The following is a 26,768-nucleotide window of genomic DNA, read 5'->3' as shown; positions in this document are numbered from 1 at the left end:
CAAGCAGATGCTACCAGAAACAGAGCCGGAGCAGGAAGTGTACGTGTGGGCAGCAGCAGCAAGGGGAGGTCCGATTTAGCTGGAACTGAAAGACAGGATCCTGTGGGCAGGAATTCGTTTCATCAGCCATCCACCCAAATCCTTTCTGACACAGAGGCCGCACTTGGCAAGCCATGTTCATTGAACGAACTTAACGTTCTGGTCTCATGCGCATCATTTCTAAAAGAAATAGATGGATTCCCCTGAAAACCCAGAAGAATGAATCAGCCGAATGAACTGGTTCGCATCCCTTCATCGGGGCGGAAGCTGATGCAGATGCACTTATCTGTCCTTCAGAAGAGGCCCTCGGACCAGACACCAGATCTGGTCTCTGCCTACCCCTCCAGCGTCACCTCCTACCCGTTACCTGACCCTGCCCACCGGGCTCCCCGCCACTCTTCCTCCCCCAGCACTGCGGCCTTTCCTGCCTCAGGCCCTTGGCCCCTGCTGTTCCCTCTGCTTAGGATTCTCCACTTCCTTTCGCAGCATCCTCCTTCCCAGCTCTACACACAATACACACCTCCCCTAACCACCAGCCTGACCCATCCTTAGCTAGAGCAGGCTCTTCCCCACCCATTACTCCCTCCCCCATTTCTTTCATAAAATGCACCACTCCCTGAAATCCTATTTACATGGTAATGTCTACATAGACACTAGAACTCAAGTTCCCTGAAGGCACAGGCCTGGTGTGTCTCCCTCTCTGCAGTACCGCCTGGTACCTGGACCAGTGCCTGGTATGTGCCAGGCCCTAAATACGAGTGAACACGAGACCCACCTGGAGGTGGGTGTGGAGTTAGTCACCCACCCATTAATATTCCTTGAGGTCCTCCTAAGTGTCCGGTGGGATAGAAAAGAGACCCAAGTCCTTCCCGCTGAGGTCCTTTCAGTGCCAGGGGAAGGAAGTGTCAGAGGGGGCCGGCCAGGGGTGGTGTCCATGGGAAGCAGGCTTGAGTCAGGAAAGTGGCATTTTTAGGATGGGAGACAGCGCGCCCTGGAGCACACTCCGGGCGGTAGGAAGTTGGACTCTCCAGGCCAGAGAACGGGTTGGACCAAGGGGCTCCGAGAGCCCTTCCAACTCTGCAACTATGACTCTCGGGCAGAGGTGAAAAAAAGCGTAACAGTGGCCAAGACAGGTCACAAAACTGACTGGGAGGAGAGGTATCCAAGGGGGACTATTACCTGAAAAAAGCCAGGTGCACAAAAGGCCTCCTTGAAGAAATCGGGAAGCAGGCAGCAGATATTAAGTAGGTAAAGCGTAGCGAGATCATGGTTCTGAACTATACATACATACATACATACATACATACATACTTAAGGACCATGAAAATAAACACAGGGTAAGGGGGTACAGTGACAGGTGCAGGTGTGCGCTGTTACACAAGGCGGACTCTGATGAGGGTGAAATTGGAGCAGCCGCCTGGATGAGGCTAAGGAGGAGAGCCATGCGGATACCTGCGGGAGATGTGTCCCAGGCTCAGGGAACAGCAGGCACAGTGGCCCTGAGGCAGCAGGATGCTGGGGAATGAGATGCATTAGTAAAATCCCGGTTACACGTTATTGCTACCATATGCATTTACATTATATTACACCCTACCATATGCATTTACATTATATTACACCCTACCATATGCATTTACATTATATTACACCCTACCATATGCATTTACATTATATTACACCCTACCATATGCATTCACATTGAATACACCCTATGGCAGTGATGGCGAACCTTTTGAGCTCTGCGTGTCAGCATTTTGAAAAACCCTAACTTAACTCTGGTGCCGTGTCACATATAGAAATTTTTTGATATTTGCAACCATAGTAAAACAAAGACTTATATTTTTGATATTTATTTTATATATTTAAATGCCATTTAAAAAAAGAAAAATCAACCAAAAAAATGAGTTCGCGTGTCACCTCTGACACGCGCGTCATCGGTTCGCCATCACTGCCCTATGGTCACAGACACCTTACTTCTTCTTAGCTGCCTACATTTTCTAATGTTTTCCCCATAACGAACATGTATTAGTTTTATAATAAAGGGAAGTACAAACGGTAAGTCTGGGGTATAAGAGGCGTTGCCAGAAGGGTAAAAACGCTCTGGAGCAGCTGAGTTCACCGCTGAAGTACTGATTTATGCGTAACATACGGAAGCCCCATCATGCAACTGATCTCTTTGTTTTGACTGGTAGGAAGCTCAGTCACACTTGTGGTCTGCCTGTAGCAGGGAACCAGGCGTTGTGGTAAGCGTTCTGCTACTCAGCCCTCCTCCTGTCCTCATCCTTCAGCCTTATGTTTTCCTTTGCCCATTTCCCTCTCTCCATCGGACATACAGACGTTATGTGTCTAAGCAACCCACACCTTCAAGTTCTTCACTGGAATGAGGTGGGGATGAGCAAAGTGAAGAGACAGACCAACAGAGACAAGAGGTGCTTAATGAAGCCATGAAAATGAATGTCCTTGGCACCATGGGAAAGAGAATGCCCGTCGCTGGAGGATTCTGACCTGCCTGTTATTGGAACATCTCTGTAGACAATGGAGTGGGAATGATCTAGTTCAGCGGTTCTCAACCTGTGGGTCGCGACCCCTTTGGGGGGGGGGTCGAACGACCCTTTCACAGGGGTCGCCTAAGACCATCGGAAAACACATATATAATTACATATTGTTTTTGTGATTAATCACTATGCTTTAATTATGTTCAATTTGTAACAATGAAAATACATCCTGCATATCAGATATTTACATTACGATTCATAACAGTAGCAAAATTAGAGTTATGAAGTAGCAACGAAAATAATTTTATGGTTGGGGGTCACCACAATATGAGGAACTGTATTAAAGGGTCGCGGCATTAGGAAGGTTGAGAACCACTGATCTAGTTCATCAGATTCTATCATGAAAAAGATAAAATGCCCTTAAGATCTAAGTGGCAGATCCTCATGTCATGGTGGACAATAAACTCTATGAACCTCTCTGGGCCTCCATTTTCTCATCTGAAAATGGGGTCTGGAGAACCTACTACTCCCACAGAGTGATTGGTGGAATTTTATGTTACTACTAGAGGCCTGGTGCACGAATTTGGGCACAGGTGAAGTATGGCCACCTGCCCCTGCCCCATCAAAGTGGGAGACCAACTGGGGGCGGGGCCAGCCAGGGGAGGGGCCGAGGGAGGTTTCTTTTTTAAAAAATATATTTTATTGATTTTTCACAGAGATGAAAGGAGAGGAATAGAGAGTTAGAAACATCGATGAGAGAGAAACATCAATCAGCTGCCTTCTGCACACCTCCTATTAGAGATGTGCCCGCAACCAAGGTACATGCCCTTGGCTGGAATCAAACCTGGGACCTTTCAGTCCGCAGCCCGATGGTCTATCCACTGAGCCAAACCGGTTAGGAGATATATATATAATTTCTTTATTGATTTCAGAAAGGGAGAAGGAGAGATAGAAACATCAATGATCGAACTTGGGACCCCTCATTCTGCAGGCCGACGCTCTATCCACTGAGCAAGCCGGCTAGGGCTAATAAATTATTCTTTAAAAAAAAAAAAAAAAAAAAAAGAGCCGAAGCCGGTTTGGCTCAGTGGAAGGAGCGTCGGCCTGCGGACTAGAGGGTCCCAGGTTCGATTCCGGTCAGGGGCATGTACCTGGGTTGCGGGCGCATTCTCAGTGGGAGATGTGCAGGAGGCAGCTGATCGATGTTTCTAACTCTCAATCTCTCTCCCTTCCTCTCTGTGAAAAATCAATAAAATATATATTTTTTAAAAAATCTTTTAAAAAAAGAGATAAATCACCTGTCTTAGGGCATACCTATTACTAACTGGCAAACTCCTCAGATTTATGATTAATTTCCTTCTCTAACATTTCAGGAGTGCATCAGAATCAAATTTCAAATTTCTGAAATGCCTTACACACTCACTGGATCTGTTATCAAATTCTAGGTGGATTAATCATAAACCAAATCTTCCCTCCCTCCTCTCCTCCCCCCAAAAAACACACACAGAAAAGCAACTTTACTCCCTGTTCACAGCAAGGGAAGTCCCTCAAATTCCTACCTGGCCCAACCTAAAACTGCAACGGCAGCTGCCTTATCTCCAGGCTCAGCTTGAGTTTCATGCTGGCTTCTCCAGAACAGCAGTAGGGCTTGGCCACACATCTTCATGTTGGGCTGGGCAACTCATAAATTAGGGAACTGTGTTTGCAGACTCATAAATGGCAGCTCGGACCAAGACCAAGTCAGTTAACTTGCCAAATCACCCACTAGTTTGAATTCTCTGGGTGGCCCTCCCTGCTCTAGCAGCCTGGATGGCTGAGGGTCTTGAATGTAGCAGGTGCCTAGACTATCTGAATGAAAGAATGAATGATGGGTGGATGAATGAATGGGAGGAGGGAGAGGGAGGCGGGAGGGAGAGAGGGAGGGAAGGAGGGGAGGCTGGAAGAATAAGCGCCTTTGGCCATCCAAGCTCTCCTCTCCAAATACCCTGGAACTCTTCCTTCACCAGAGTTTCAGCCATTTGGTCACATATCTTAAGGAGTTTGCAGCCCTCAACTTCCCTTCCCTCCCAACTGACAGCCCCTGAGGTTGTTTCCCAGGCTGTGGGAACCCATCCTTTTGCACAGAGCCAAGCTTTTGGGGGGTGGGGGTGGGAGGGCAATGAGGGGGGGGAAGTTGGATGCCTCAAAGTCTGATGAAAGTTGTAGATCCTCTGAACCCAAAAAAAGCCTGGCACAAGTGCATGTACACACGTTCACCTTGTCCATAACTTTGGGTGCGTTCATAGATTTACCCCCTCCACCCCCAAGTCCAATCAAGAATCACTGGGGGAGTGTGTTTAAAACAACCCCCCCCCTCCCCGCAGGCCTCGTGACTCTGAAGCTCTGGAGGGGAGGCCCCTCAAGGGTAACCCACACTCTAGCCTGGTTTGGGATGGGATGCTGTGGCCCAGCTTTTCTGGAAAGGGCAATCCCAAGACCTCCCATTCGAGCCCAGGGGGCTTGTTTAAAATGCAGGTTCCCGGACCCCGCCCAGATTTATGTCTGGGGACCTGAGGGGGGGCCCAGGAGTTACACAGGTGGTTTTGAAGTGTCTTAAAGATTGAGAACTACTTCCCAGAATTACAGGGTTAAAACCTTAGAAGAGCTGAAGGCCCATAACAGTTGCTAATTAACTGATCAGCATTTCAAATGGCGGAGCTTTCCGGGTGCACATTCCAAGGAATGGGGTGAGCGGCCTGTGATTACCCCCCTCCACATCTGTGAATACTGACTTCCCTCCCTCACTTCCAGGCCCCACAACCCTCTTCCTCTTCCCTCTGCCCTCAGCCCTCAGCGTTTGCCCATCCACTTCTCCCATCCACTTCTCCGGAAATGCCAGCGGTTCCCCTTTCTAAATCTCAGTCTGTCATCTGTCCATGGGGTTGGGCCTGGGAGACAAAGGATTATGGCAATCGCGGGATTACATGCCACCGTTTTACTCGGACTTTTTCCTCTGGCAACCACCTTCTCTCATTCTGCTTATTCTGTTTGCTGTCCCTCCCCCTTCTAGAACAGAAACTCCACACGGGGGTGGGGGGGGGGGTGGTCCTCACTTCCGCGGGCCTGTCTGAATGCTCGGCACGGGGTGGGCTCAATAGGCTGAAGAGTGAGTTGCAGTTTGGGGCTCAGGGCCTCGCTGATGCTAAACACAAAAAAAGTAGTAGCTATCACCACAATTTCCCTTCAACTTTAAGAATCAGAGGAATCGAATGCTTTAAATTAAGCTGCTTTTTTACAACTGATTTATCTCTGGGAAGCAAACAGCCTTGGGCGGGTGGAGGTGGGGGGAGAAGAGAGATGTCCGAGATGTCCTGACCCAGGTTAGGGGTGGAAAATCAAGGAAGGCTTCCTGGAGGAAGCACCAATGGAGCTGGCCAGGAGAGATGAACTAGCTATGCAGGGAACACAGGAAAGTGTGCTAGTGGAGTAGACAGAGAGCCTGGCTGCTCTGGGGATGAAACAGCATCGTCATTAGAAACGTGACTCCATGGGCCTCATCTTGAACCAAGTGAATCAGAAGCTTGAGAGAGGCCCTAGGCCTCTGTGCTCAGGGTCCAAGCTAGTAACCACCAGCTGGATCCTGCCCTAGGAAGAGCCCCGCCCAAACAACTACCTATTGAGTATCCACTGCCTAGAATGGAGGCAGGGAAGAGACAACTAACTGGCTGCAAGTAGTGGGTGGATCTGGACTGAATGGGAGAGAGGAGCCCGGAGTTAAAGACAAAGTCCTTACAAGGCCCTCTGCACCGGGCCATCCCCCTCTGCCCCTCTATCGTCCCCTGCCCCTTGGCCACTCAAGTCCATGCACCCTGGTCTCCTGGCTCTTCCGCTCTGCCTCAGGGCCGCTGTCCTTGCAGTTCCCTCATCTAGATCCCCCTTCACCCGATCCTTCACTTCCTTCGGATCCTTGCTTCAATGGCCCCCTTCAGGGAGGCCCTCTCGACCACCCCAGGGCTTCTCAGGAATTCCTCACTCAGATTTATTTTTCCTAAACATTTGTTGCCACGCAATACCCTAAATGTCTAACGTATTTATTATGTTTGCTGCCTGTTCCCACCAACACACTAGAATGCAAACTCCACCCGGGAGGAGATTCATCATATGTCTGTTCTCTGCGGCATCCCCTGTCCCACAACAGTGCTGGGCCCATAACAGTTCTCAATCATTACTGACTGAATGAATGAACAAGTGCGTGAATGATGGACAAATGGGTGGACAGGTGGGTGCTGCCGCCAGTGGCTGAGAGGGCACCTGGGAGCAAGGCTGGGGATGGAGGAGGAGAGTCTGGATAAGCACTTGGGGTGGCAGTGGCCCAGGGGGGCGGCCCCGCCAGACCACGCTGGCCTCTGAGGGGCACGGATGGTGCAGCTCGCTTCCCGTTCTCTGTGGCCCACTCCAGGCTGCTCCAGCCTGGACTGACTGGGTCCCCTGGCCCCAGGGCAGGCAGAGGGAGAACCTGCTGCTCCTGTTCTCCCAGCTTGCCAGGGTCTCTGCCAACAGGGCCCCACCCAGCCAGGCAGCCACATTACCGTCCTGCTCTGACCCTGTCAGCCTCAGAGGCCAGGGGAAGGGCTAAGGGAGAGTTTCCTCACGGCCCCTCACCCTCCTGGTGTGGCCCCGGGGCAGAAAGCTGAGTTTCACCTGAGCTGCTAGTCACCATCCAAACATTCCCTGTCATATTCCTAACCCCCAGAATCTGCACGGGAGGTCCCTTCCTTCCCACCCCCCCCCATCCTCACACCCCCCCCCCCCACTCCCCGTCCTGCTCACATGCCACCCAACACCTCTGCGGGAGCTGCGGCAGCTGCTCCAGCCCACACAGGTCTAACCCCACCTGGATCTGAATGCGCCCATTGTCTGATAGCTCGGCGTCTCAGCGTTTCCAAAGCTCCCGGACAGATCGCCAAAGCCCTCGGGACAGGAGAAGCCTCGTGCCTGATGCGAGCACACAGTAGGCACTCAAACACCCGACTAAGGGGGAACCCATTTGCCTTCTCCGATATTAAAAAACACCTTCCTCAGGTCACAGAGAATGGAGGGGGACAGGGTTCCAGGATTGACGTGCAAAATTTTCCGTATTATAAGGGAGATGGTTCCGCTTTGTAGAACAATTCGTATTTCCATTTCTGCAACACCCCAATTTTTTTTTAAAAACCCCGCAGATATGGGCACGCATGTTCTGTGAATGCTTAGAAAGGGGTCCGGGAGGATACACACCAAATTGCTAACATCAGCCACCAAGAAGGGGAAGGTGTTTGAATTCTCTATTAGAGATCATTATTCAGGTTTTCCTTGCAAAACTTGTTTAAACTTTATAATGAGGAGTTTCAAACACAATCAAAAGTAGAGAAAGTAGGATAATGGACCCCACATATCCAGCTCCCACAACCCTGAACTCATGGCGGTCTCACGGCATTGATACCGCCAGCTCCTTTCCCACCCAGACACGTAGCTTTCCATCTGTAAACATGGCAGTGTGTATCTCTAATGCACCCCCTTCTTTTTTAAATATGTTTTTATTAATTTGAGAGAGAGGAAGGGAGAGGAAGAGAGAGAGAGAAACCTCGACCGGCTGCCTCCTCCACACCCACTACTGGGGATTGAGCCTCAAACCCAGCATGTACCCTGACCTGGAATCGGATCGGTAGCCTCAGTGCATGGGACAATGCTCAACCAACTGAGCCACACCAGCCAAATTCCTCCCTCCTTTTTCAACATAACCCCAATCCATCACTGCTATTCGGAATTTTTTAAAACACACACAATATTTTCCCTCCCATCAAGCTTGGTAGGGCGGTCAATCAAGCGGTGGCATTCATAGAGTTAACTGGTTTACCCTCCAACCCCATCCCTCACCCCCTCCCCCAAAGTGATTAGGAAGAAACTTTAAGTAGTCGCTTAGAAAAGAAAATAATAACAATTAAAGGAGCCAATGAAACTCTGCAATGGCTTGCAAACTCATCTCTGGATACACTTCACCATTCAGACTTAAAATGGAGCCCAATGTGGGGTCAGTAACACCCCTTCCTTTTATTCTGGGCTTTCAAAGGAGCCAAAGGGATCTTAAAGCTTCATTTACCCAAAGGCTAGAACCAGTAAAGGACTTGGGGTGGACCTTGACGTTCCTCTTTGGGCCAGAAGTGAAGAACCTAGAATGCAGATGTTCCCGGAAACGGAGCTGCTGAGCACGGGGAGGGGTAAACGCGGGCCAGGCTGGGACACTCGCTTCTCCCATCCCAGCCACCAGCCATGTGACCCTTTGTTTTATTGTTTGAAAATGGAACGGTCACAGTACGGACCCCAAGTGTTGGTGCAGGGATTTTAAAACGAAATCCAACATGAATCGTTGAGGACTCAATCAACGGACAGTGCAATGAACAGACAGTGCAACGAACATTATGATTCTTGCTTGACAACCATGATATTATTATTCTAATTCTGACACCTATCAACTGTGTGACTCTGGTCCAGTCACCTGACAGCACCGAAACAGCCAAATTCTTGTATGAACTGAGAAACTACATGACTCGGTTAAGGCTCCTTCTAACTTTGCTCCCAATAAATGGATTTTCTAAAACAGACTCTCTCTGTGAGATTAATGCTGAACAATTCCGAATCTTCCTAGAGGGACGGTCCTTGAAGGTTACAGAGACCCTGGAATTCTGTCCGGAACAGGGCTCCCATGGCAAGGGATTGAGGGGGGACAAGCAGATGATCTGGTGGGACCACGGGGATCCAGGTGGCACAATTGTTAAAGGAGCTGCCAGTGTTTGCAACAGGCGGTTCCAGTGCTTCCAACCAATCTCAGAAGTCTCCCCCTAGCCGCTCCCGCTGCAATTCTGCCGCCTTTCCTTTTATTCTATTCTCCATGGGCCACATGGAGGATATGGCCTTTGCAAGTATTTGAAAGCAGATTAACTAGTCCTCAGCTTTCTCAAAAGGCCAGCAGCAAAGGCTGGGGGGGTCAGTCATCCACAAAACTCCCCACCAGGGCGGCTTAAGGATCCTGGGGCCTGGGGAAAGCACAGCCCTATAGAACTACTGATGGGCACAGTGGGAGGCTGGGCAGGGACCCCTGCAAGAATTAACTCATCAGCTTTGGTGTGAGAAGTTGCCCCTGGCTCCATACCAATGCTGATCCTATTTACCATCAGAAAACCCTAATCGAGAGCCACATGCGGCTCTTTGGCCCCTTGAGTGTGGCTCTTCCTAAGCCTTAGGAGTACCCTAATTAAGTTAATAACAATGTACCTACCTATATAGTTTAAGTTTGAAAAATTTGGCTCTCAAAAGAAATTTCAATCGTTGTACTGTTGATATTTGGCTCTGTTGACAAATGAGTTTGCCGACCACTGGTCCCTCTCCAATGCCCAAACGGGTCCAGCAAGGAATCTGTGCCCTGCAATCAGTAAAAATCCAGAGGCCAGAGACCTCCATATTGCAGGCTCTCCTGCACACGGCCTAAAATGCTCTTGACATTGCTTTAATAGCAAAAGCCCAGAAACAGCCAGTATCCGTCAATACAGGGCTATGACGCAATACTATACATCCGTTAAAAATGAGGGCACTCTCCAAGCTATTTCAAGTAAACAAGAACAGTGTGTATAATATGCTACTTTTTGAGTTAAGTTAGGGGAGTGGGGGTAAGTATATCTAATTCAAGAAACACTGGGAATAACTGGGAATATATATATTTATATATGTTTTTCCTAATGGTTATGACAAGGGACCTGAGAGTTCACAGAGAAGCATTAGCCAGGTAGGTACAGGTACACAGGTGGTGGCCTAAGCTTTGGGGTCAGCGGACCGGGTTTCTAACCTCTGCCTGCCATTTCCTAGCTTTGTGGCCTCAGATAAGTCACTAACTCTCTCTGAGTGTCAGTTTACTCCTCTGTAAAATGGAGATAATAGAATCAAGTTCATAGGATGATTGAACCAAACAGGTGTGACTATAAATTAGCAAGAGTTGCTTCTTGATGGTCTACCTGATTGGCAGCAAACAATTTGCACAGTGTGTTGGGTCAAGAGCAATGTCTTAGATTTGGGGAAGGCAAGGAGCAAACAGACCAGGGGGTGTACCCCTTCCTCATCCTTATTCTCTCTGGCTCCTTTGGCTGTTAGCGTGTGTTTTTTCACCTCCTTGATACTGTTCTAAAGGCCTCATAGTGAAAACGCAATACGGCAGAGTGTTTGCTCTGTGCCAGGCACTGAATGCACTTTATGTATGTGCACTCACTGAGTCCTCATCTCAACCCTGTGAGGTAGGAGCGATGGTGTCACAGGTGAGGGGACTGAGGCAGGGAAAGGTTAAGGAACTTGCCCACGGTCACGTGGCAAACAAGAGCTAGGCGGGATTTGAAGCCATCCGATCGGGCCTCTCACTGCAGCCCTCCCCATTCATCTTCACTCTCAGAGGGAGGCCGGGGAAAGCGTGTGCCTTTGTTTCACAGGTTAAAAGAGAAATAAGTGCTGAAGATTAAAGTCACAACCTTGACCTCCAATCTCCGCTGAAACCAGGAGGAAAGCCTCACACCTGGTAAGTGAAGTACGGTTTCCTAGGGTGAACCGCCTCCCCAAGTCTGAGGTGCGTCCACGGTTCAAGTGAGAGGATTAGCGAGAGGGAAAAAGCGAGAGGGAAATCGTCACTCACTCCAAAGTCCAAAGAAAAATCAGCACAATTCAAGGCTCGGATGACAAGCTCCGAAACGCCCACCTGCGAGGCATAGAAGAGCCTTTCTTTATAAACGCAGACTTAGGAAGGCAAAGGGTGAGGACGGTACACCCACAAAGTCTAACTTCTCCAGAAAGTTTAGTCATGATGGCAAGCCCGGGGCTTGGGGTGGTAATGAAGACCGGACACAGGAACTTCACCAAGCAACTGCTGGACACAGTCACTTCTGCAAAAACCCCAGGCTTCTTGCTAAGAATGAAGGGATCGAGGGCCAGGATCTCCCGGGATTTATGAGTAAGAATGGCACCGAGAGTACCTGCGACGGTGAGAGGGTGATGTCACAGCTGATTCAACCTCTGATACCGATAGCCTTACAGGAGAGGCTCTCAATGTCGGTGATTCAGAGCCTCGCTCCACCTGCCAATAAATGTCCCTCCGCTGACTCAGTGGGTGACGTTCTCAATAGGAAAGCCACGGCGTTGGTCATCCCGGCGTTGGTCATCTCGTTCCCTTTTCACACACGCCCACACAATGGTGATGAGGAATTTGTGGGGGAGGAAGTTTGCAGTCTTTGAAACTCTTCTTACTGAATCCAGACTTTATTCTAACTAGTGGGTCCTATGACACCAATATACATATACCTCCTCCCACCTCCCACCACCACCCCCCCACCCCCGCAAAAAAAAATCATGCCCAAGAAGTCATGATGCCAATTTATAGGACAATCTCATCCCCCCGCCATGAGGAAGTTAAGAAAACTAGACTAGAACCATATTCCTCTTGGGCAACATGCCAATGAATGAGTATAGATCCTGGTTTGAACGGCATACCCTTTAAAGGAGACGTGGTGACAATTAGGCCTCAGGGTTATTCCTCTAGAAAAATGCCTGCTCAGAGAATAGTCTTTTTAAATGGCACCAATATGGAGTGAAAGAATGTGCATAGTCCAACTCCTTCAAAACACCGTCCAATTCCAACGTCTATTGAGCACCTCACTTCTTCAGGTCTTTTCACAGATGTCATTCTTCTTAGCGATGACTCCCGCAAATCTCTCCCCACCAGCACACCCTTCCGGCTATATATGCCGGTTTTCCCTCCATAGATCGCCATCTGTCCGCCTCCTTCTGTCTCCTCCGACTAGAAGGGAAGTCCACAAGGGCGGGATTTTGTCTCTTTCATCCCATATATTCCCGATGCCTAGCACAGAGCCAGTGCCGGCAGGCACTCAACATCAATTGTTCAGTGAATGCACAAATGACTGCCTCTGTCTCCAGAAGGCCTTCTCTCCCGCCGAGGCCTACGGAGCAGGAATCATCCACCCCCTTCACCTGGCGCTCACACACTGGCTGTAAAGGGCACAGGTTTGGAGTCCAGCAGCCACCAGAACCAGCAGCCAGTCTTTGCCACTTCCTGTCCCCATGACCCACCCGTATCTTACTCAGCCTCTCAGGGTCAACAAATGTCACTTCTCACTGGCTGTTGTGAGGTTTCATGTCTTACTGGAAACACAGTAAGTGGGAAGGACTAGTCAATGCACCGTTGCTTGTGATAAGAATCGAGTAGGGCCCTGACCAGTCTGGCTCAGTGGCTAGAACATCGGCCTGCGGACTGAAGGGTCCCAGGTTCGATTCTGGTCAAGGGCTTGTACCTTGGTTGCAGGCACATCCCCAAGAGGGGGTGTGCAGGAGGCAGCTGATCGATGTTTCTAATTCTCTATCCCTCTCCCTTCCTCTCTGTAAAAAATAAATAAAAATATATATATATATTTTAAAAGAATTGAGTATGAAACAACAATTTTTGGGTGTTTTTAGTATCTCTCAAATATTGCATGGGGCATACTGATAAAGAAATTAGTCCTTGTTTACCTAAAATTCAAATGTAACTGGCTGTCTTGTATTTTTAAGTATATATATTTATTTTAGAGAGGAAAGGAGAGGAAGAGAGAAATAGAAACATCAATGATGAGAGATAATCATTGATTGGCTGCCTCCTGCATGCTCCACATGGGGGATCAAGCCTGTAACCCGGGCATGTGCCTTGACCGGGAATTGAACCGTGACCCCCTGGTTCATAGGTCGACGCTCAACCACTGAGCCATGCCGGTCAGGCTGTCCTGTATTGTTAATCTGTTAAATCTGGCAACTCTGCCCATTAGGCAGTTACCTTCCTGAAAGCAGGGTGATGTTGCTTACATCAAGATTGATAAAATACTATCCGATAATACCTCTCAATGAATACTGAGTGATCAGATGGATTTCAGAGCTGTGAGGTTCTTATCGTGGCCATGAGCTGATTGAGTTAGCCTCAGATTACTGTCTTTGCGTTTTTCGCACCTCTCACCAAGTTCCTTCCAGGCTCCTTTTCATTGCCAAGAACTAGGAGAATGGACACCGGGTCCTGAACAATTAATGGGCCTGCAGGACACTGCAGATACCCAGGAGGAGGTGTTGGGTGTATCTGGGAGCCTTGCTCAAGGAAGGTGTTACTCAGACAATAGGAAACCAGACAGATGGCCCTGGCGGGCTCAGATCGCTGTTTAGATTTTGATCTGGTGCTTCCTTACACCCAGGCAGAAATGTTCACCTGACCTTTAGACTCCAGGCTGCAAGCTGTTTTGTGACAAGACAATTAGGTACGGTTACATCAGGGGTGTGCAGGGCTCGGAGAAACTCGGGAGTGCCAAGCAGAGGCACATGCCCTGAGAACAGCCCCTCCTCTTTGTCTCTTTCTGTGGTTCATACTGAAAAGGTCCCCGCTTTTCTTTAAAACAAAAGGCACAATTACACCTGAAACTGTTATATGTCAATGATATCTCAATTTTTTTAAAAAAAAGCATAGTGGAATAACTTCTAAAGCAAAAGATATGTATAGACCTATATATATACACTAGAGGCCCGATGCACAAAATTCATGCAAGAGTAGGCCTTCCTTCCCTTGGCTGCCAGCACCGGCTTCCCTCTGGCACTCGGACCCGGGCTTCCCTCACAGGCCAGCTTCATCCAGAAGGTCGTCCGGACGTCCAGTCTAATTAGCATATTATGCTTTTATTATTATAGATATACTCTGAAACCTGATTCATTCATTCATTCATTCACCAAATACTACTGAGTACCTATTATGTGCCAGGTGCTATTCTAGACACAATACAGTTTGTGAACTAAGTAAGACAAAAATCCCAGGCCTCCTGGAGCTTATGTCCTGGTGCAAGGAGACAATGGACATAAGTAAGTGAAATACTAGTACATAGGATGTTAGATGGTGAAAAGTGCTGCCAAAGAAAATGAAACAAAGAAGAGTTTCGGAGGAAGAGGTTACTGTCTCAAATAGGCGGTTCGAGGAAGGCCTTACTGAGAGGTTGACATTTGAGCAAAGACTTCAGGACGTTACGAGTGAGCCACGCGGATAGCAGGGGAAATGCTGTAAACAGCAGTAACAGCCAGTGCAATAATGCAAAGACCCTGCAGGGGAAGTGTGTCTGTGTGCTCTAGGCTCAGTCAGGAAGTATGAGGTTAAGAGATAGAGAGGTGATTAGGGGGCAGATCGTGGAAACCTCGTAAGACACAGAAAGGACTCTGACTTTTAGTCTGTGTAAAATGGGAACTACGGGCAGAGTTTGAGTGAGACTGATATGTTCTGACTCTGCTGGGCAGAGAAAAGACTGTGTCGGGGGAAGTGAAGGGGAAGCAGAGAGACCGGAAAGGAGGCCGCTGCAATAAGCTAAGTCAGGACCCTCTCAGACTTCTTTTGGGAAAGTTCTTCTGGGAACAGACAGGGCCTATCAGCGCATTTGAATGCCAAACCACAGAAACAGAGTTTCTTAGACTTCAACTCGCCCCGGTATCACCTAACTGAAAGGCTCTCGGCTTGTTACAAGCTCTCCTCATTACAAAGCCCAGTAATTATTATCTCGGCCTCGGCCAATTATCCCACGGGGTCCTGTGCTGGCTACCTTTTATGATTTTGCTCCTGGGGAACAGGTTCAACCCTTCCAGGCAGGCCCCATTCGGTCCTAGAAGTAACATCAGAGCTCACTGGATGTGGGCGCGTCCTCCCTCTTTCCGGGGAGAGAGCCACACCCAGATCGCTGCCCGGCTCCTGCACCCCGAGTGAGCTCTAGGTGGGACATGAGCTTGTTTAGGACAGTTTTCTCCCCACCCTCCAATCTAAATGCCACAATAACTGCATCCTCAGGGACTCAGAAAGGGAACAGACAGACAGAAGGAAAAATAAGTGCTGTTCGCCGAGCACTTACTTGGAGATGGAAGTCAAAAGGGAAAGAGGCTCTGCCCTGACCCGATAGTTCAATTGGTTTAGAACACCGTCCAGATAGGCCCAGGTTGCAGACTTGGTCCCAGGTCAGGGCACATAACAAGAAGTAACCAATGAATGCATCAACAGGATGTTTCTTTCCCTCTCTCTCAAATCAATAAATTTAAAAAAGAATTATCTTTTTTTAAAAAAGGGAAAAGAGGCTGAAAATTGCCCAAAATCGAAAGACAAAAGAGGTCCTTCAAAGACAAAAGAGACTGAATTCCAGCATCACAATTAAAATTAGTGAGATGCAAAGGTATAAGGAGGGAATCCTTTTCCCTTAGAACAGTGATTTTCAACCTTTCCATCTCCTGGCACACATAAACGAATTGCTAATATCTGCAGCTCGCAAAAAACATTTTTTGGCAATATGAAAAAAAAGATATAATTTTGATACATTCATACTGGACAGCTATTGTGTTAACTGTTGTTTCTTTTTTAACGTTTCTTTTTAAAAATATGTATATTGATTTCAGAGAGGAAGAGAGGGGTAGAGAGAGAAACATCAATAATGAGAATCATTGATAGGCTGCCTCCTGCACACCCCACACTGGAGATCGAGCCCAGAAACCCAGGCGTGTGCCCGTGCCCTGACCAGTAATCGGCTGAGCGACACCAGCCAGGCTGTCATTTCTTTATTTGACAATCCAAAGGAAAAGGTCAGGGCCCCTGACTAGTCAGGTATTGCCTGTCTTAAAAATTCTTGTGGCACACTAGTTGAAAACTGCTGCCTTAGAAAGGTGAATTAGGTTCCACTGGAGATGTTGGTTGGCACAAGGCACAGAGGGGTACAGATGAGAGCACAGGTTAGGAGAGATGAAAGTCCAGGGCTGTTGTCTTGGCCAGGGTGGCTCAGTTGGTTGAATGTCATCCTATGCACTGAAAGGTTGCTGGTTCAATTCCGGGTCAGGCCACATGCCTGGGCTCGATCTCCAGTAGGGGGCATGCAGGAAGCAGCCGATTGATATTAAGCTCTCACATCCATGTTCTCTCTCTTTCTCTCTCTCAAATATCAATAAAATCTTAAAAAAAAAAAAAAAAAAAAAAAAGCCCAGGACTGTAGGTAGCCTCAACGCTGCCATAACCCAGCTGGGTGACCTCAGGCAAGTTGTCCAACCTCTCTGAGCCTGTTTCCTCTTCTAGAGCAGGGGATAACGGCAGTTCCTGACTTAAGCCACGGTGAGGCTTAGCTAAACCATCAAGTCCACGAGGCCCTTTGCAGGACCCACGCCTCATACTGGGTAGAAATAGTTCTATTTTTACTTGTTGGCCACCCCCAAATACATACCATCAGTATAGCCCTTCTATCATTTTATGCTCCAGTTTGATTAAGGAAAAACACCGTTTTCTTACCCAAACCCATATTTAAACCGGTGACTAGCATTCTTCCAAGCTCCAGACCTGAAATTCCCAAACACTTCTTTGATAACAATACCTACTTCTGTGTCCTCACTCACTCACCACTTTCCTAACCAAAAACTTTCTCCTTCCCCACTTGTTCCTCTTTCTTGTCTGTTCCCAGTATGAGTGCGAAGTAGAAGCAGCTAGAATTAACGCTGGCTTAGAACCATTTAGCTGCTGGAATCTTAAAGTCCTTCCTCAAATCAAAACTATTTTGACTTCAGGGAGACAGGCTCCCAGTACCTTTTCTTAAAAGCCGCACGGGGACAGTGGGACACAGGTTGTCTCTAGATGCTGGCAGGGCAGCGAACTGATACAGTCCTTGCGAAGGGCACTGTCTGTCAGAATTACAAAGGCACGTGCCCTGACCCGGCAGGCCCATCTGTGGCAATTCACCTTCTGCATCCACCAGGATGTGTGCAAAAGGACATATATGCTACGTTATTCCCTGGAGTGCTGTTTTCTGAAAGATAAGGCACAACCCATAGTCTATCCCAGTGTCTATCGGGAGCAGGTTAAACAAGACTATGGCACATCCATGCCGCGCAGCTATATCAAAAGTCAAGGAATGTGGAAGATGGATATAGAGAGAGAGAGCACACAACTATACTGTTGGGCAAAAAAGAAGGTATGGAACAGTGTTACCCCTATGCTACTCTTTGGGTAAAAAGATTGTTATTAAATTTATGTTTACATAAAGAAATGACTCTTTTTTTGTATTCCCATAAGGAAACCCTGAAAAATATACACAAGAGACCAATAAAATCAGTTATGTACGAACTAATTGATTATCTGTGCTGTGGGGAAGAACTGGGTAGAGTAGAATGAGGTGGAGACTTTTTCCCTTCAAAAAAAGATATTTTATTGATTTTCAGAGAGAAAAAAAGAGAGTGAAACATTGATTGGCCGCCTCCTGCATGCTCCCAGCCTTCAACTGGGGATGGAGCCACAACCTTGAGGTGCACGGGGCCCAACCAACTGAGCCACACTGGCCAGGGCAAGACTTTTCCACTTTTTAATCAAATGCATGATTTGCCTACTAAAGGAATATTAAGAGAACATCCTCTATTACCTGCAGACTGAGGTCCAGGCCTAACCCTGGCCGACCTAGGCAGCTCATCGGGGACCCTCTCCTCCTATAAGCCACCCTCCCTGTTCCAGAAGGCACAGAGCCAGCCTGATGCCACTAGGCACTGCTGCACCTCTGGGCACCCCATTTCCTCTTCCTGGAGAGCTCTTTCCCCTTCTCTGTCTGGCTGATGTAGACGCACTCTCATTCTTCAAAGCCTCCCAGGTAAAACCACTCCTTGCATCCGCTGAACGTGTCCCCACCCCATGGAATTCTGAGAGTAAACGGACTGGAGTTACCCCTGGACACTTTCTCTCAGAGATTTTCTGGAATGTCCCTGCGGGCAGGGGCTGGACCTTAAGTCAGCAGGGAGAAGTCTGTGCCCTGGCTACTTATTTAGGTCCCCCGGTCCCATTCCCCCCCCCCCCCCGTCCCATCCCACCTGCTCCACTCGCACCCACAGAGCTCTCCTTCCCCAGCAGGCAGAATGACCAGCCTTGCCGCTCCCCGGTCAGCGGTGCCCTGGGATCCCCGGCCTCAGGCTGGCAACCAGATGCCCACACCCTGCCTGGCACCAGGTATTTACTCAAACCTGTGTGACCTAGCTGCTGGAGGTGTCCAGTGCCATGTCCAGAACCCCACCCTCTTTACATAAAAAGATTATTATTAAATTTATGTTTGCATCCAGAAATGACTCTTGTGCTCCCATAAGGAAACCCTAAAAAAAAAGATACACAAAAGACCAATAAAATCAATTACCTGTGAGGAACTAATTGGGACTGCAGCTCAGTGAATCAGCAGGAGGGCAAATCTGTGTTTTTGCTGTGCTCCAGGTGATTCGATCTGAGCCACGTGGGCGAGCCAGAGTCTCGGGGGCTGGGGCAGAGCGTTTATGGCAACGGGAAAACAGACTGGTATCCCTGAGCATGTGGATTATGAAATACTTTTACAAACCAAGCAGAAACTGAACCGTCTACCGTCATCCTGACTTCCCCACCCCCAGGTGCTCCTGGCCCCACTCCTCCCACGCCGATTCTAAACAATATTCATGAGCAGGTCAGCAGGTAAACCCGCTTCAGCCCACCCCAAGCGCACTGCACAGTGGCAAGCAATACCAGAATTTCCTTTCCTAGCAAAGGGCACTTTGGTCTAGTCACTGTTTGCAGAGTGGTGTTTGCTTTAAACCAGAAGCAGAGAGACTGAGGAAACTGGTTTGGCTGGTTTGCTGGGCAGGAGGGAGCACAGGGAGAGGTTTGAACTGGAGGTAAAACACATGGGAGGAGGTGCCTCAAACAGAAAGCACCGAATACTCCGGGGGCTTTATTACTTAATATTCATCAGGCACTTGACACACCCTATGGCTTGGATACTATTCTGCCCATTTTACAGATGGGAAAACAGAGGCTTAGAGAGTCCTTGTCCAATGTCCCCCGGCTGGCAAGGGGCATTACCTGGATTGCAATCTAGGCAGTCTGACGCAAGAACCCTCTAAATGTTGGGAAGATGCCGCAGGGCCTAGCGGGGAAGAGGAGGACTGGAGGTAGATTAAGAGGAAGGAAAGGGAAGAGGGAAAGTGCAGAAAGAGAAGGGACCTACAGCCCTGCCAAGCATAAGCTGAGGTATATAAATGGGAAACAAATTAGAGAGAGGGAGAGAGGCCACCACCGATTTCTTTCTAATTGACCAAAGATGAAAAACACTTAAAAATGACTAACTGCCCTTCCATTTCCGAATCTGAGGTCTCCTTTCTCTGCCCTCCGAGGCTTTCAGAGGGAAGCACTCAGCACACTGTATCCCAGGGACACACTTATCACAAAGCTTCAAGAGCCACAGCCCCAACTCTTCCCTGCCCATTTACAACCCCCGGCTAGGGCTGGCCTGCGGCCACAGAGTTTAAGAGGAAAAGGAAAGCCAGGCCTGAGAGAGTAGTCAATATTTATTCAGTCGTTTATTCATTTATTCAAAAACGGTATTTGACTGCCTACTCCGTCCCTAAGAAATAGGAGCCACCATTTCATGACTCCTTATCTCTTTTTTTTCTTCCCTTATCTCTTTACATTTGTCTCACTTGCCTTTATGTCCAGCCCACACCTGCTTTATTCATTACTGTAATCCCTGGGCCCAGCCCAGTGCTGGCACTCCATAGTCAGGGGTTGACTCAACGACTGAATGAATAGGAACGTTTAATTCTCATGGCAAACCTGTATGGTTGCCTCCCATTTCACACACGGGGAAACTGAGGCTCGCAGAAGTAAACGGACTTACCCAAGGTCACCCAGCTAATAGCTGAAATTCAAACCCGGGTCTTTCAGGTACTTAGAGAGCGACCCCGCCCGGCCAAACGGATTTCATTCATCTCCTTGAAAGCCCAGAGCCCGGAGAGGGGATGGAAGCCGAGGCAGCGTGGAAACCCAGAGGTCTGGGTTGTGACAGGTGTCTCCCGGGGACTTTCGGGTTTTGGCAGCTTCTGGGAGATGAGAGAGCTGATTGCTTCAGCGTCTGGCTTCTCTGGGGCTACGCTTGGAAGGGAATGCGTAACAGACACCAAGGTGAGCATTTCGGAAGAAAAGGCTGGCTCAATAAAAAGCCCCGGAGAGCAAACAGGGATTTCCATAACCACCTGGCTGGCAGAGGGAGGGCAGGAGCAGCAGCCAGCCTTCCTTACATGGCCTTGCAGGGCCCAGGACCCCGGGCCTCCGCTCCCAGTGAGACACAAAGGCAAGGGCAGGAGCACCAGCCATTAGTCTCACAGATGTGAGTCCTCTGGGAAGTGATGGTTAGGAGTCTGAGAGGTGGGGGAGTGGGGATCTGATGATGTAAGATCATCCCAAAGCAGGTTTCTCTCTGGTTGTTGTTTTTTTTAAAGCCCATTTAATTAGGGGGCCGGCAGAAGGTTCCCACCACCTTTCAGCACATCTTTTTAGAAAGAAGAGGAAATGGGTGTACTTAATCCACGCAGGTGGGTGCCTGTGAGCAAGGTCAATCCATCATGCAGCCAGAGCTCAGACCCAAAATACAAGCCTTGTTTGCCCAAGGCCAGGTGGCAGAGGAAGCAGAGCAAGGAAATCATGGGTTTCAAACCCTGCCGCCTTCCTCCCCACCACCTCCAGTCGACTTAAAGCGGAGTGAGACCTGAAAACCAACTTGTGCTCAGAAAAGGGAAGATAATCAGAAACTAAAGAACCCATCCATTTACAGCTGGGTTGGTTTGTGTTTTTTGTGTGTGTGTGTTTTTTTGGGGGGAGGGTGGGTTGGGCTTTGTTTTTAAAACATTCTCCATTCTAGAACATGGAGAGAAACCAATAGAACAAATACAAGGATCTCATGGGGCACAAAAATGCCCCAAAGCCCCCTGAGTTTGGCCAAATCCTACTTGTGACGCTCTATGGTCACTGGTGGACAAAAAGTGACAGGTTCCTTCCTTGTTTTCGAACTCCCATGCAGCAAATTCTCCACGGAGCCACTGGGCTCTGGAGTGGGCCGCTTTCAAAGAATTAAAACGCAGGAGCCATGAAACTCCACCCAGGGTTCTAACCTGGTGACGTGGATAGACTGGGGGTGAGGGATGCCCATGGAACCTTGAGATCGTGTGCAAATTCTCCCTGGGGCCAATGTTTAAGCCTGGTGGTAATGTAACGTTCCTCCATTTTCTACACGTCCTAGGAGAGTGAGGCCACCTCCCTAAACCACCCCCGCCCCCTGCTTTTTTAAATCACAAAGCCAGTTCCCTGAGGTCCCCTGTGTGGTTTCTCACAAGGGCACTTCTGTCCTGGGGTCATTCCACACTGGATTGATGGGAAGGGACCCCATAGCCCAAAAAGCCCCCCAAAGTGAAATGTCAAGAAATCTGTTGAGTGGATACGGGTGTGCGGCCATAAAGGGGCCTGAAACCAGCCACACAAGCAGCTGGTGGGGACCGCCTCTCCCATCAAGACCACCCGCTGCAGGCCCCCCCACCTCCCACCTGGTCTGAGCTGTCTCTATCACCGCCGCCTCCTCTAGGGACAGGCCCTGTCAACACCTCCGCTCTTCCAGCCACACAGGGAGGATGGAGTCCACTTCACAGTGGACGCTAATTCCCCGAGCCCCTCTTTCCTTGTTGAGATTACAGAGAAGAGAAGGGAGAGCAGGAGAAAGGCCAGCTGGGAAACCCTGAGCAGACAACTACATCGCTTTCTGCTTCAGTTTTCTCATCTGCCAAATAGGAAGAACAATGGTGCCCACCCTCCTAAGGCTCTTGGGAAGATTAAATGAGGTAAAATATGGGAAGCACTTGCCCCACCGTCCAGTGAACAGCAACCAATAGGTGTTGTTATTAATAATAATGACGAATATGTAACAATAGTATTATTGGTCAAACACAGAGGGATACAAACGAATCCCATCCACTCCTGGCGCTACCAGATGTGTTGATTCAGGAAAACACAGTGACCAGCACGTGTGTTGGGACACCCCACACACACCTGCACTCGAGCTCCCGTTCCTAATCCCTGAGCCCTTCCTCCTTCAAGGCTGGGTCAGTGCTGACTCCTTCCAGAAGCCAATCCTCCCTGCCCGCTGATACCCATCAAACATTCCAGGCACCAAAACACCCATGTCCCACTGTGCCCTCTCAGTGGGTGCTGGGACATTCTCAGCAACCTGCTGGAGCAGGCAGTGCGGAAGGCAGGGCTGGAATATCCCTCTATCTCAGTTCACTCCCAGGTGCCTAGCACAGGGTGGGGCAGAACATCAAGCAGGGACTGGCCAAGTAAGACGGACCCACGGCAAAAATCCGGCAAACACTTCCTGCCTGACCCCACAGAACGCTCCACACACCACACACAGGCCTCAGGAAAGCAAACACATTTTAATCAATCAAGCTTCAGTTTCTTTCTCTGTAAGGGGGAGGGCGGGGAGGGAATGCCACCCACTATTGGAACAAATTCCAAAGTTCAAAAAAAAATTTTTTTTTCAAACAACAGGGTGATAGCTGTAGATGTTTCACGTGGCCCAAGATTAGAAGAATAAGCAATGAATTCCCTCAGGGGGTTGTGGGTGATTTCTGGCTTCAAAAAGTGTTTCTCTTATTGTTATGATAACTCGCCCCAATCAACTAAAATCAGGCGGGAGGAGAAAGCGGTTTGGGAAGAAAAAAAAAAAAAGCCTCTGGGAATCGGTGAAACCAGAAGAGAAACCAACCTTCCCTGGTTTTCGCCCCAGGGCCACCGTGGAATGAAACAAAGCAGACTCTAGAATTCTGATTATCTCAGCGATAAAAAAGCCCAGAAAAGAAAAGAAACAGAAAAAGACATTACTCCTGGGGAGGGGGTACCACCTGTATCCAAACGTTTTCATTTCTGTGAGCAAAAAGCCACGGCTTCATAACTGAGCGGGCTCCCCAGCCACCTGAGCTGGTGCCGAACCGGGCCTGGGAGCGCGGCGCGTCCCAATCCCCACTCCGCCGGCCGCCGACCCTGGGCGAGCGGACCCGCCCTCTGAGCCTCCCTTTGCTCATCTGTGAACGGGGAACTCCCACTTCCCCGCGCCCTCCCCACACACATTAGATATTTGCGGTGGGAAATGACAGCCCGTCTCTAAACGGGTCAGGACAATGGGCGGCACCCGGAAGGCCTCCAACAAGTGCCCCCTCCCTGTAACATAACTCCCCCCTCCCACCGCCGTGCTCAATGGGACCGAAGCCTAGACCCCCACATCTGTGCACACCCCAAAGGCGTGTCCTCTGAGCCACGGAAGAGGGGCTTGCCCAGTCCAGCCCCTGGACGTGGGGGCGCCAGTCCTCGGACCCTCCCCACTCCCCCCCCGCCGGCCCGGGAGCTCACCTCTGCCCAGGACTCGGCCTCTCTCCAGGTGCCGCCGGGGCACCGTGAACGTGTAGCTCTCGGCGCCAAAGCCGGGGCGGCAGGGCTCCGGTTCCTGGCAGAGCCGCGATGGGACCTGGGGAAGGCGAAAAGGACGGAGCCGGGGTGACTTGGGGGGTCCCCTCCGGCCCACACCGAAACCCCACTGCGCGCCCCTCCCCGGCTCGCTGCGTCGGGATCGTGCGAGGGACCCGCCGCTGCCCCCGGGACAGGCGGCCGCGCCGAATTCATCCCGGGACCCGAGGCCGCCGAGCCCCCAGGGCCGCCGGGGAGAGGGGCTGCGGGGTCCCCTCCTCCCGACCCGGCACCCCTTTCCTTCCGTCTCCTTCCGTCTCCCTGGAGGCACCTTTGCTCCCCAACTCCACCTGCCGCCCCCCCGGGGCCGCCCCCGCTCCGGGTCTGGCTCCTGGACCCTGGGCGCCCTAACTAACAACTTTTCACTTTCTCACCCCGGGGCCGCCCAGACCTACTTACCTCCCGTCCTCCCCTGGCAGGTGCCCGCATTTCTATCGACTCCTCCTGCGTGACCTCGGAGGCCGCCCCCTACCCCTGGCTCCCCTGCACTAGCACCCGGGCTCCCCCGTTCCATACCCCCCCCTTCTCGGCTGCACGCCCCCCTCCGCCCCTCCCCATTCCGCAGCCGAACCGGAGTCCCCCGAGCCTGCACCGAGCGCGCCCGCCGCGGGGAGCGGGGCGGTGGGCAGAGCGGCGCTCGCTCTCACCCGCGCCCGCCCCGCCCGGCCCAGGGCGCCGCCGGCTTAGGCCGCTCCGGGGCCTCTGGACGCAAACTTTCTTGGAAGAAGAGAGAGCGGGGACGACAGGAGAGCGGGAGGGACGACAGGAGACGGAGGGACTGGGCGCCGGGGCGCGGAGGACGGGCCCGGAAGGCGTCCCCGGAAAGCCAGGGGCCCGACGTACCTGCAGCAGCAGCGGCAGCAGCAGGGGCAGCAGCAGGGGCGCGGAGAGGCTGCGGCACGGAGGGCCCATGGCGGGCCGGGAGGGTCGGGTCTGCCGGACTGGAGTCGGGCGGAACTTCCAGGAACACGCAGGTGCTCGGAGGCTCCCAGCGCCACTGAGTAGGGCTGCGCCGCAGCCGCCAGGTGAGCAAGTGAGGCCCCGCCCACGGCACCACTGATTGGCTGAGGTTGCACCTGCCGCCCGCAGCCAATGAGCGGCCGGCGCGGCCCCGGCTTCCTCCGCTGGCCCCTTGGAGGACAGCCCGCCCCCGGCCCGCCCCGCCCTCGCGCTGACCTGGTGACCCGACCCGCTGGACCGCGCTTGGTAGCACGAGGGTTGGGTGCCGGGGCTCCGGGATTGCTGTTACCACCACGTTGGAAGCCGGCCTCGCAGCGGGTGGCTCACTAACACCTGGGCTTCCTCCTTCATCTCGTTCTGTCCTTGTAACTGCGGGTCTCCGCCGGCTCTTGTCTACGCAAATCAGTTCACCGGGCAGGACTCAGCTTCTTCACCTTCCAGATGGGAATAATAATCGCAAATGCCTCCCTATGTTGTGAGGTTGCCATACATTTAATGAGACCAGTATTTCCTGCACCATAATAGCTCTGTAGATAGGAGTCATAATAATAGCAACAATAGGTGCTGGGCCCCAGTGAGGGGGGGGGGGGGGGCAGCGGATCAATCAGTGATTCTCTCTCATCATTGATGTTTCTCTCTCTCTCTCTCTTGATTTCAGAGATCACTCAAACCTGTTATTTGCAAACAACTTTCAATGTCCTATAGCAAATCAATGTCAAAGCCAAGACTAGAACCTGAGATCTGTTGATCCCCAGTCTGGGTCTCTTAACACCACACCATAGCCACCATACCCTTCTCTAGAGAATTCTGTCCCCAGTAAAATAATTGTAGGATCCCACAAAGAATAGACATGCAAATGTTATCCAGGGGCCAGCCGCATCTGCGTGGTTTGGCTACCCTGACAAGAGCACCATCATTCCCTTCACTCGCCAAACATGGTCAGAACTGCAACCCAGTGTGGAGTCAGCTGCTCACTGTGTTCTCATCTCTACAAATGGGTTGATAGGAGATAACGCAAGAAAATCACTTAGCAGAGTACTTGGCACCTAGGAGCAAGGGCTCCGTAAATGTTTGGTGTGGAGGTTGTTTTTGGAAAGGGCCACCCCCTCCCCCCCTTCCACATGGGGAAGGCCTTGTTTATTAGTTCACCCAGAGGCGCTTAAAGGTAAACCTGAGTCCATTGAAGCTACTTTCTCAGCCCCAGAAGAGAAGCAATGTCTCAAAGCAAGTCTGTTTAGGGTCAGCTCAGTTCCCCTCAACCTGTCTGTCCCCTCCGTTTTGATGACTTTCCCCATCTGCCCCTTAGTTTTAATGGGTTTCTGAGCACATGCCCAGGCCATTTGGATTTCTGCATCTTGGCTCTCCCTGCCTCTTAACCCACCAGGAGGCTCGGAGGGAAAAGGCTCCAGTATTCCCTTCCCACTGAGGCTCCTGCTGGACTGGACTGTGCATTAAACAAGATAATGGAAACAGAGAAAGAGGCGTTTTCCCCATGGGGCGGCCTTGTTCGTTTATTTTTTTTTCTCCCAGTTATGTAAAAATACATATTTTATACCATCGCTCGGCCCAGGGAGCCCTTAGGGCTTTGTTTTCCTCCGCCCAGCAAGCCCTGGCCTTGGAACTTCGCAGCGACTCTCATCGACTCTTCCATTACACTCTGATAATTCAATAAAAAGGATTTTAGAAAACAATTAGGGGCAGTGTAGACAGGTCTGGAGAGATGCCGTCTTCAGACTTCTCAGCAAGTCTTTCTCCAAGTTCCACGAAATTGATCAAGAAGGGCTGCCCTCTCTCAACTGTTAGAAATAAGGCGAGCCTCCGAAATCAGGGGTCCTGGTAGCATACGC

General features: G+C 50.4%; 1 protein-coding gene across 10 annotated transcripts in view; it reads right to left on the bottom strand.

Annotated features, from left to right (window-relative positions):
- Nucleotides 1-24,948, bottom strand: part of CDH1 (cadherin 1) — a 97,881-nt gene extending 72,933 nt beyond the window's left edge. For 7 of the 10 annotated variants that reach the window (XM_023755977.1, XM_023755982.1, XM_023755981.1 and 4 more), the window contains exons 1-2: nucleotides 24,805-24,948; nucleotides 23,848-23,965 (exon numbers count right to left, since the gene is read on the bottom strand). In XM_023755977.1, the coding sequence (XP_023611745.1) occupies nucleotides 23,848-23,965; nucleotides 24,805-24,873 (187 nt within the window). In that variant the 5' untranslated portion in view covers nucleotides 24,874-24,948. Of the gene's footprint in view, nucleotides 1-23,847; nucleotides 23,966-24,360; nucleotides 24,406-24,804 lie in introns of those variants that run through there. The other 3 variants (XM_014457925.2, XM_014457926.1, XM_023755978.1) reach the window with 3 other exon arrangements.
- Between the last annotated feature and the right edge of the window lie 1,820 nt (nucleotides 24,949-26,768).

This window comes from Myotis lucifugus, unplaced genomic scaffold (assembly GCF_000147115.1).
Source record: "Myotis lucifugus unplaced genomic scaffold, Myoluc2.0 scaffold_88, whole genome shotgun sequence".
In the NCBI taxonomy this organism is placed as follows: domain Eukaryota; kingdom Metazoa; phylum Chordata; class Mammalia; order Chiroptera; family Vespertilionidae; genus Myotis; species Myotis lucifugus.
This window is presented reverse-complemented; position numbering and strand designations above follow the sequence as displayed.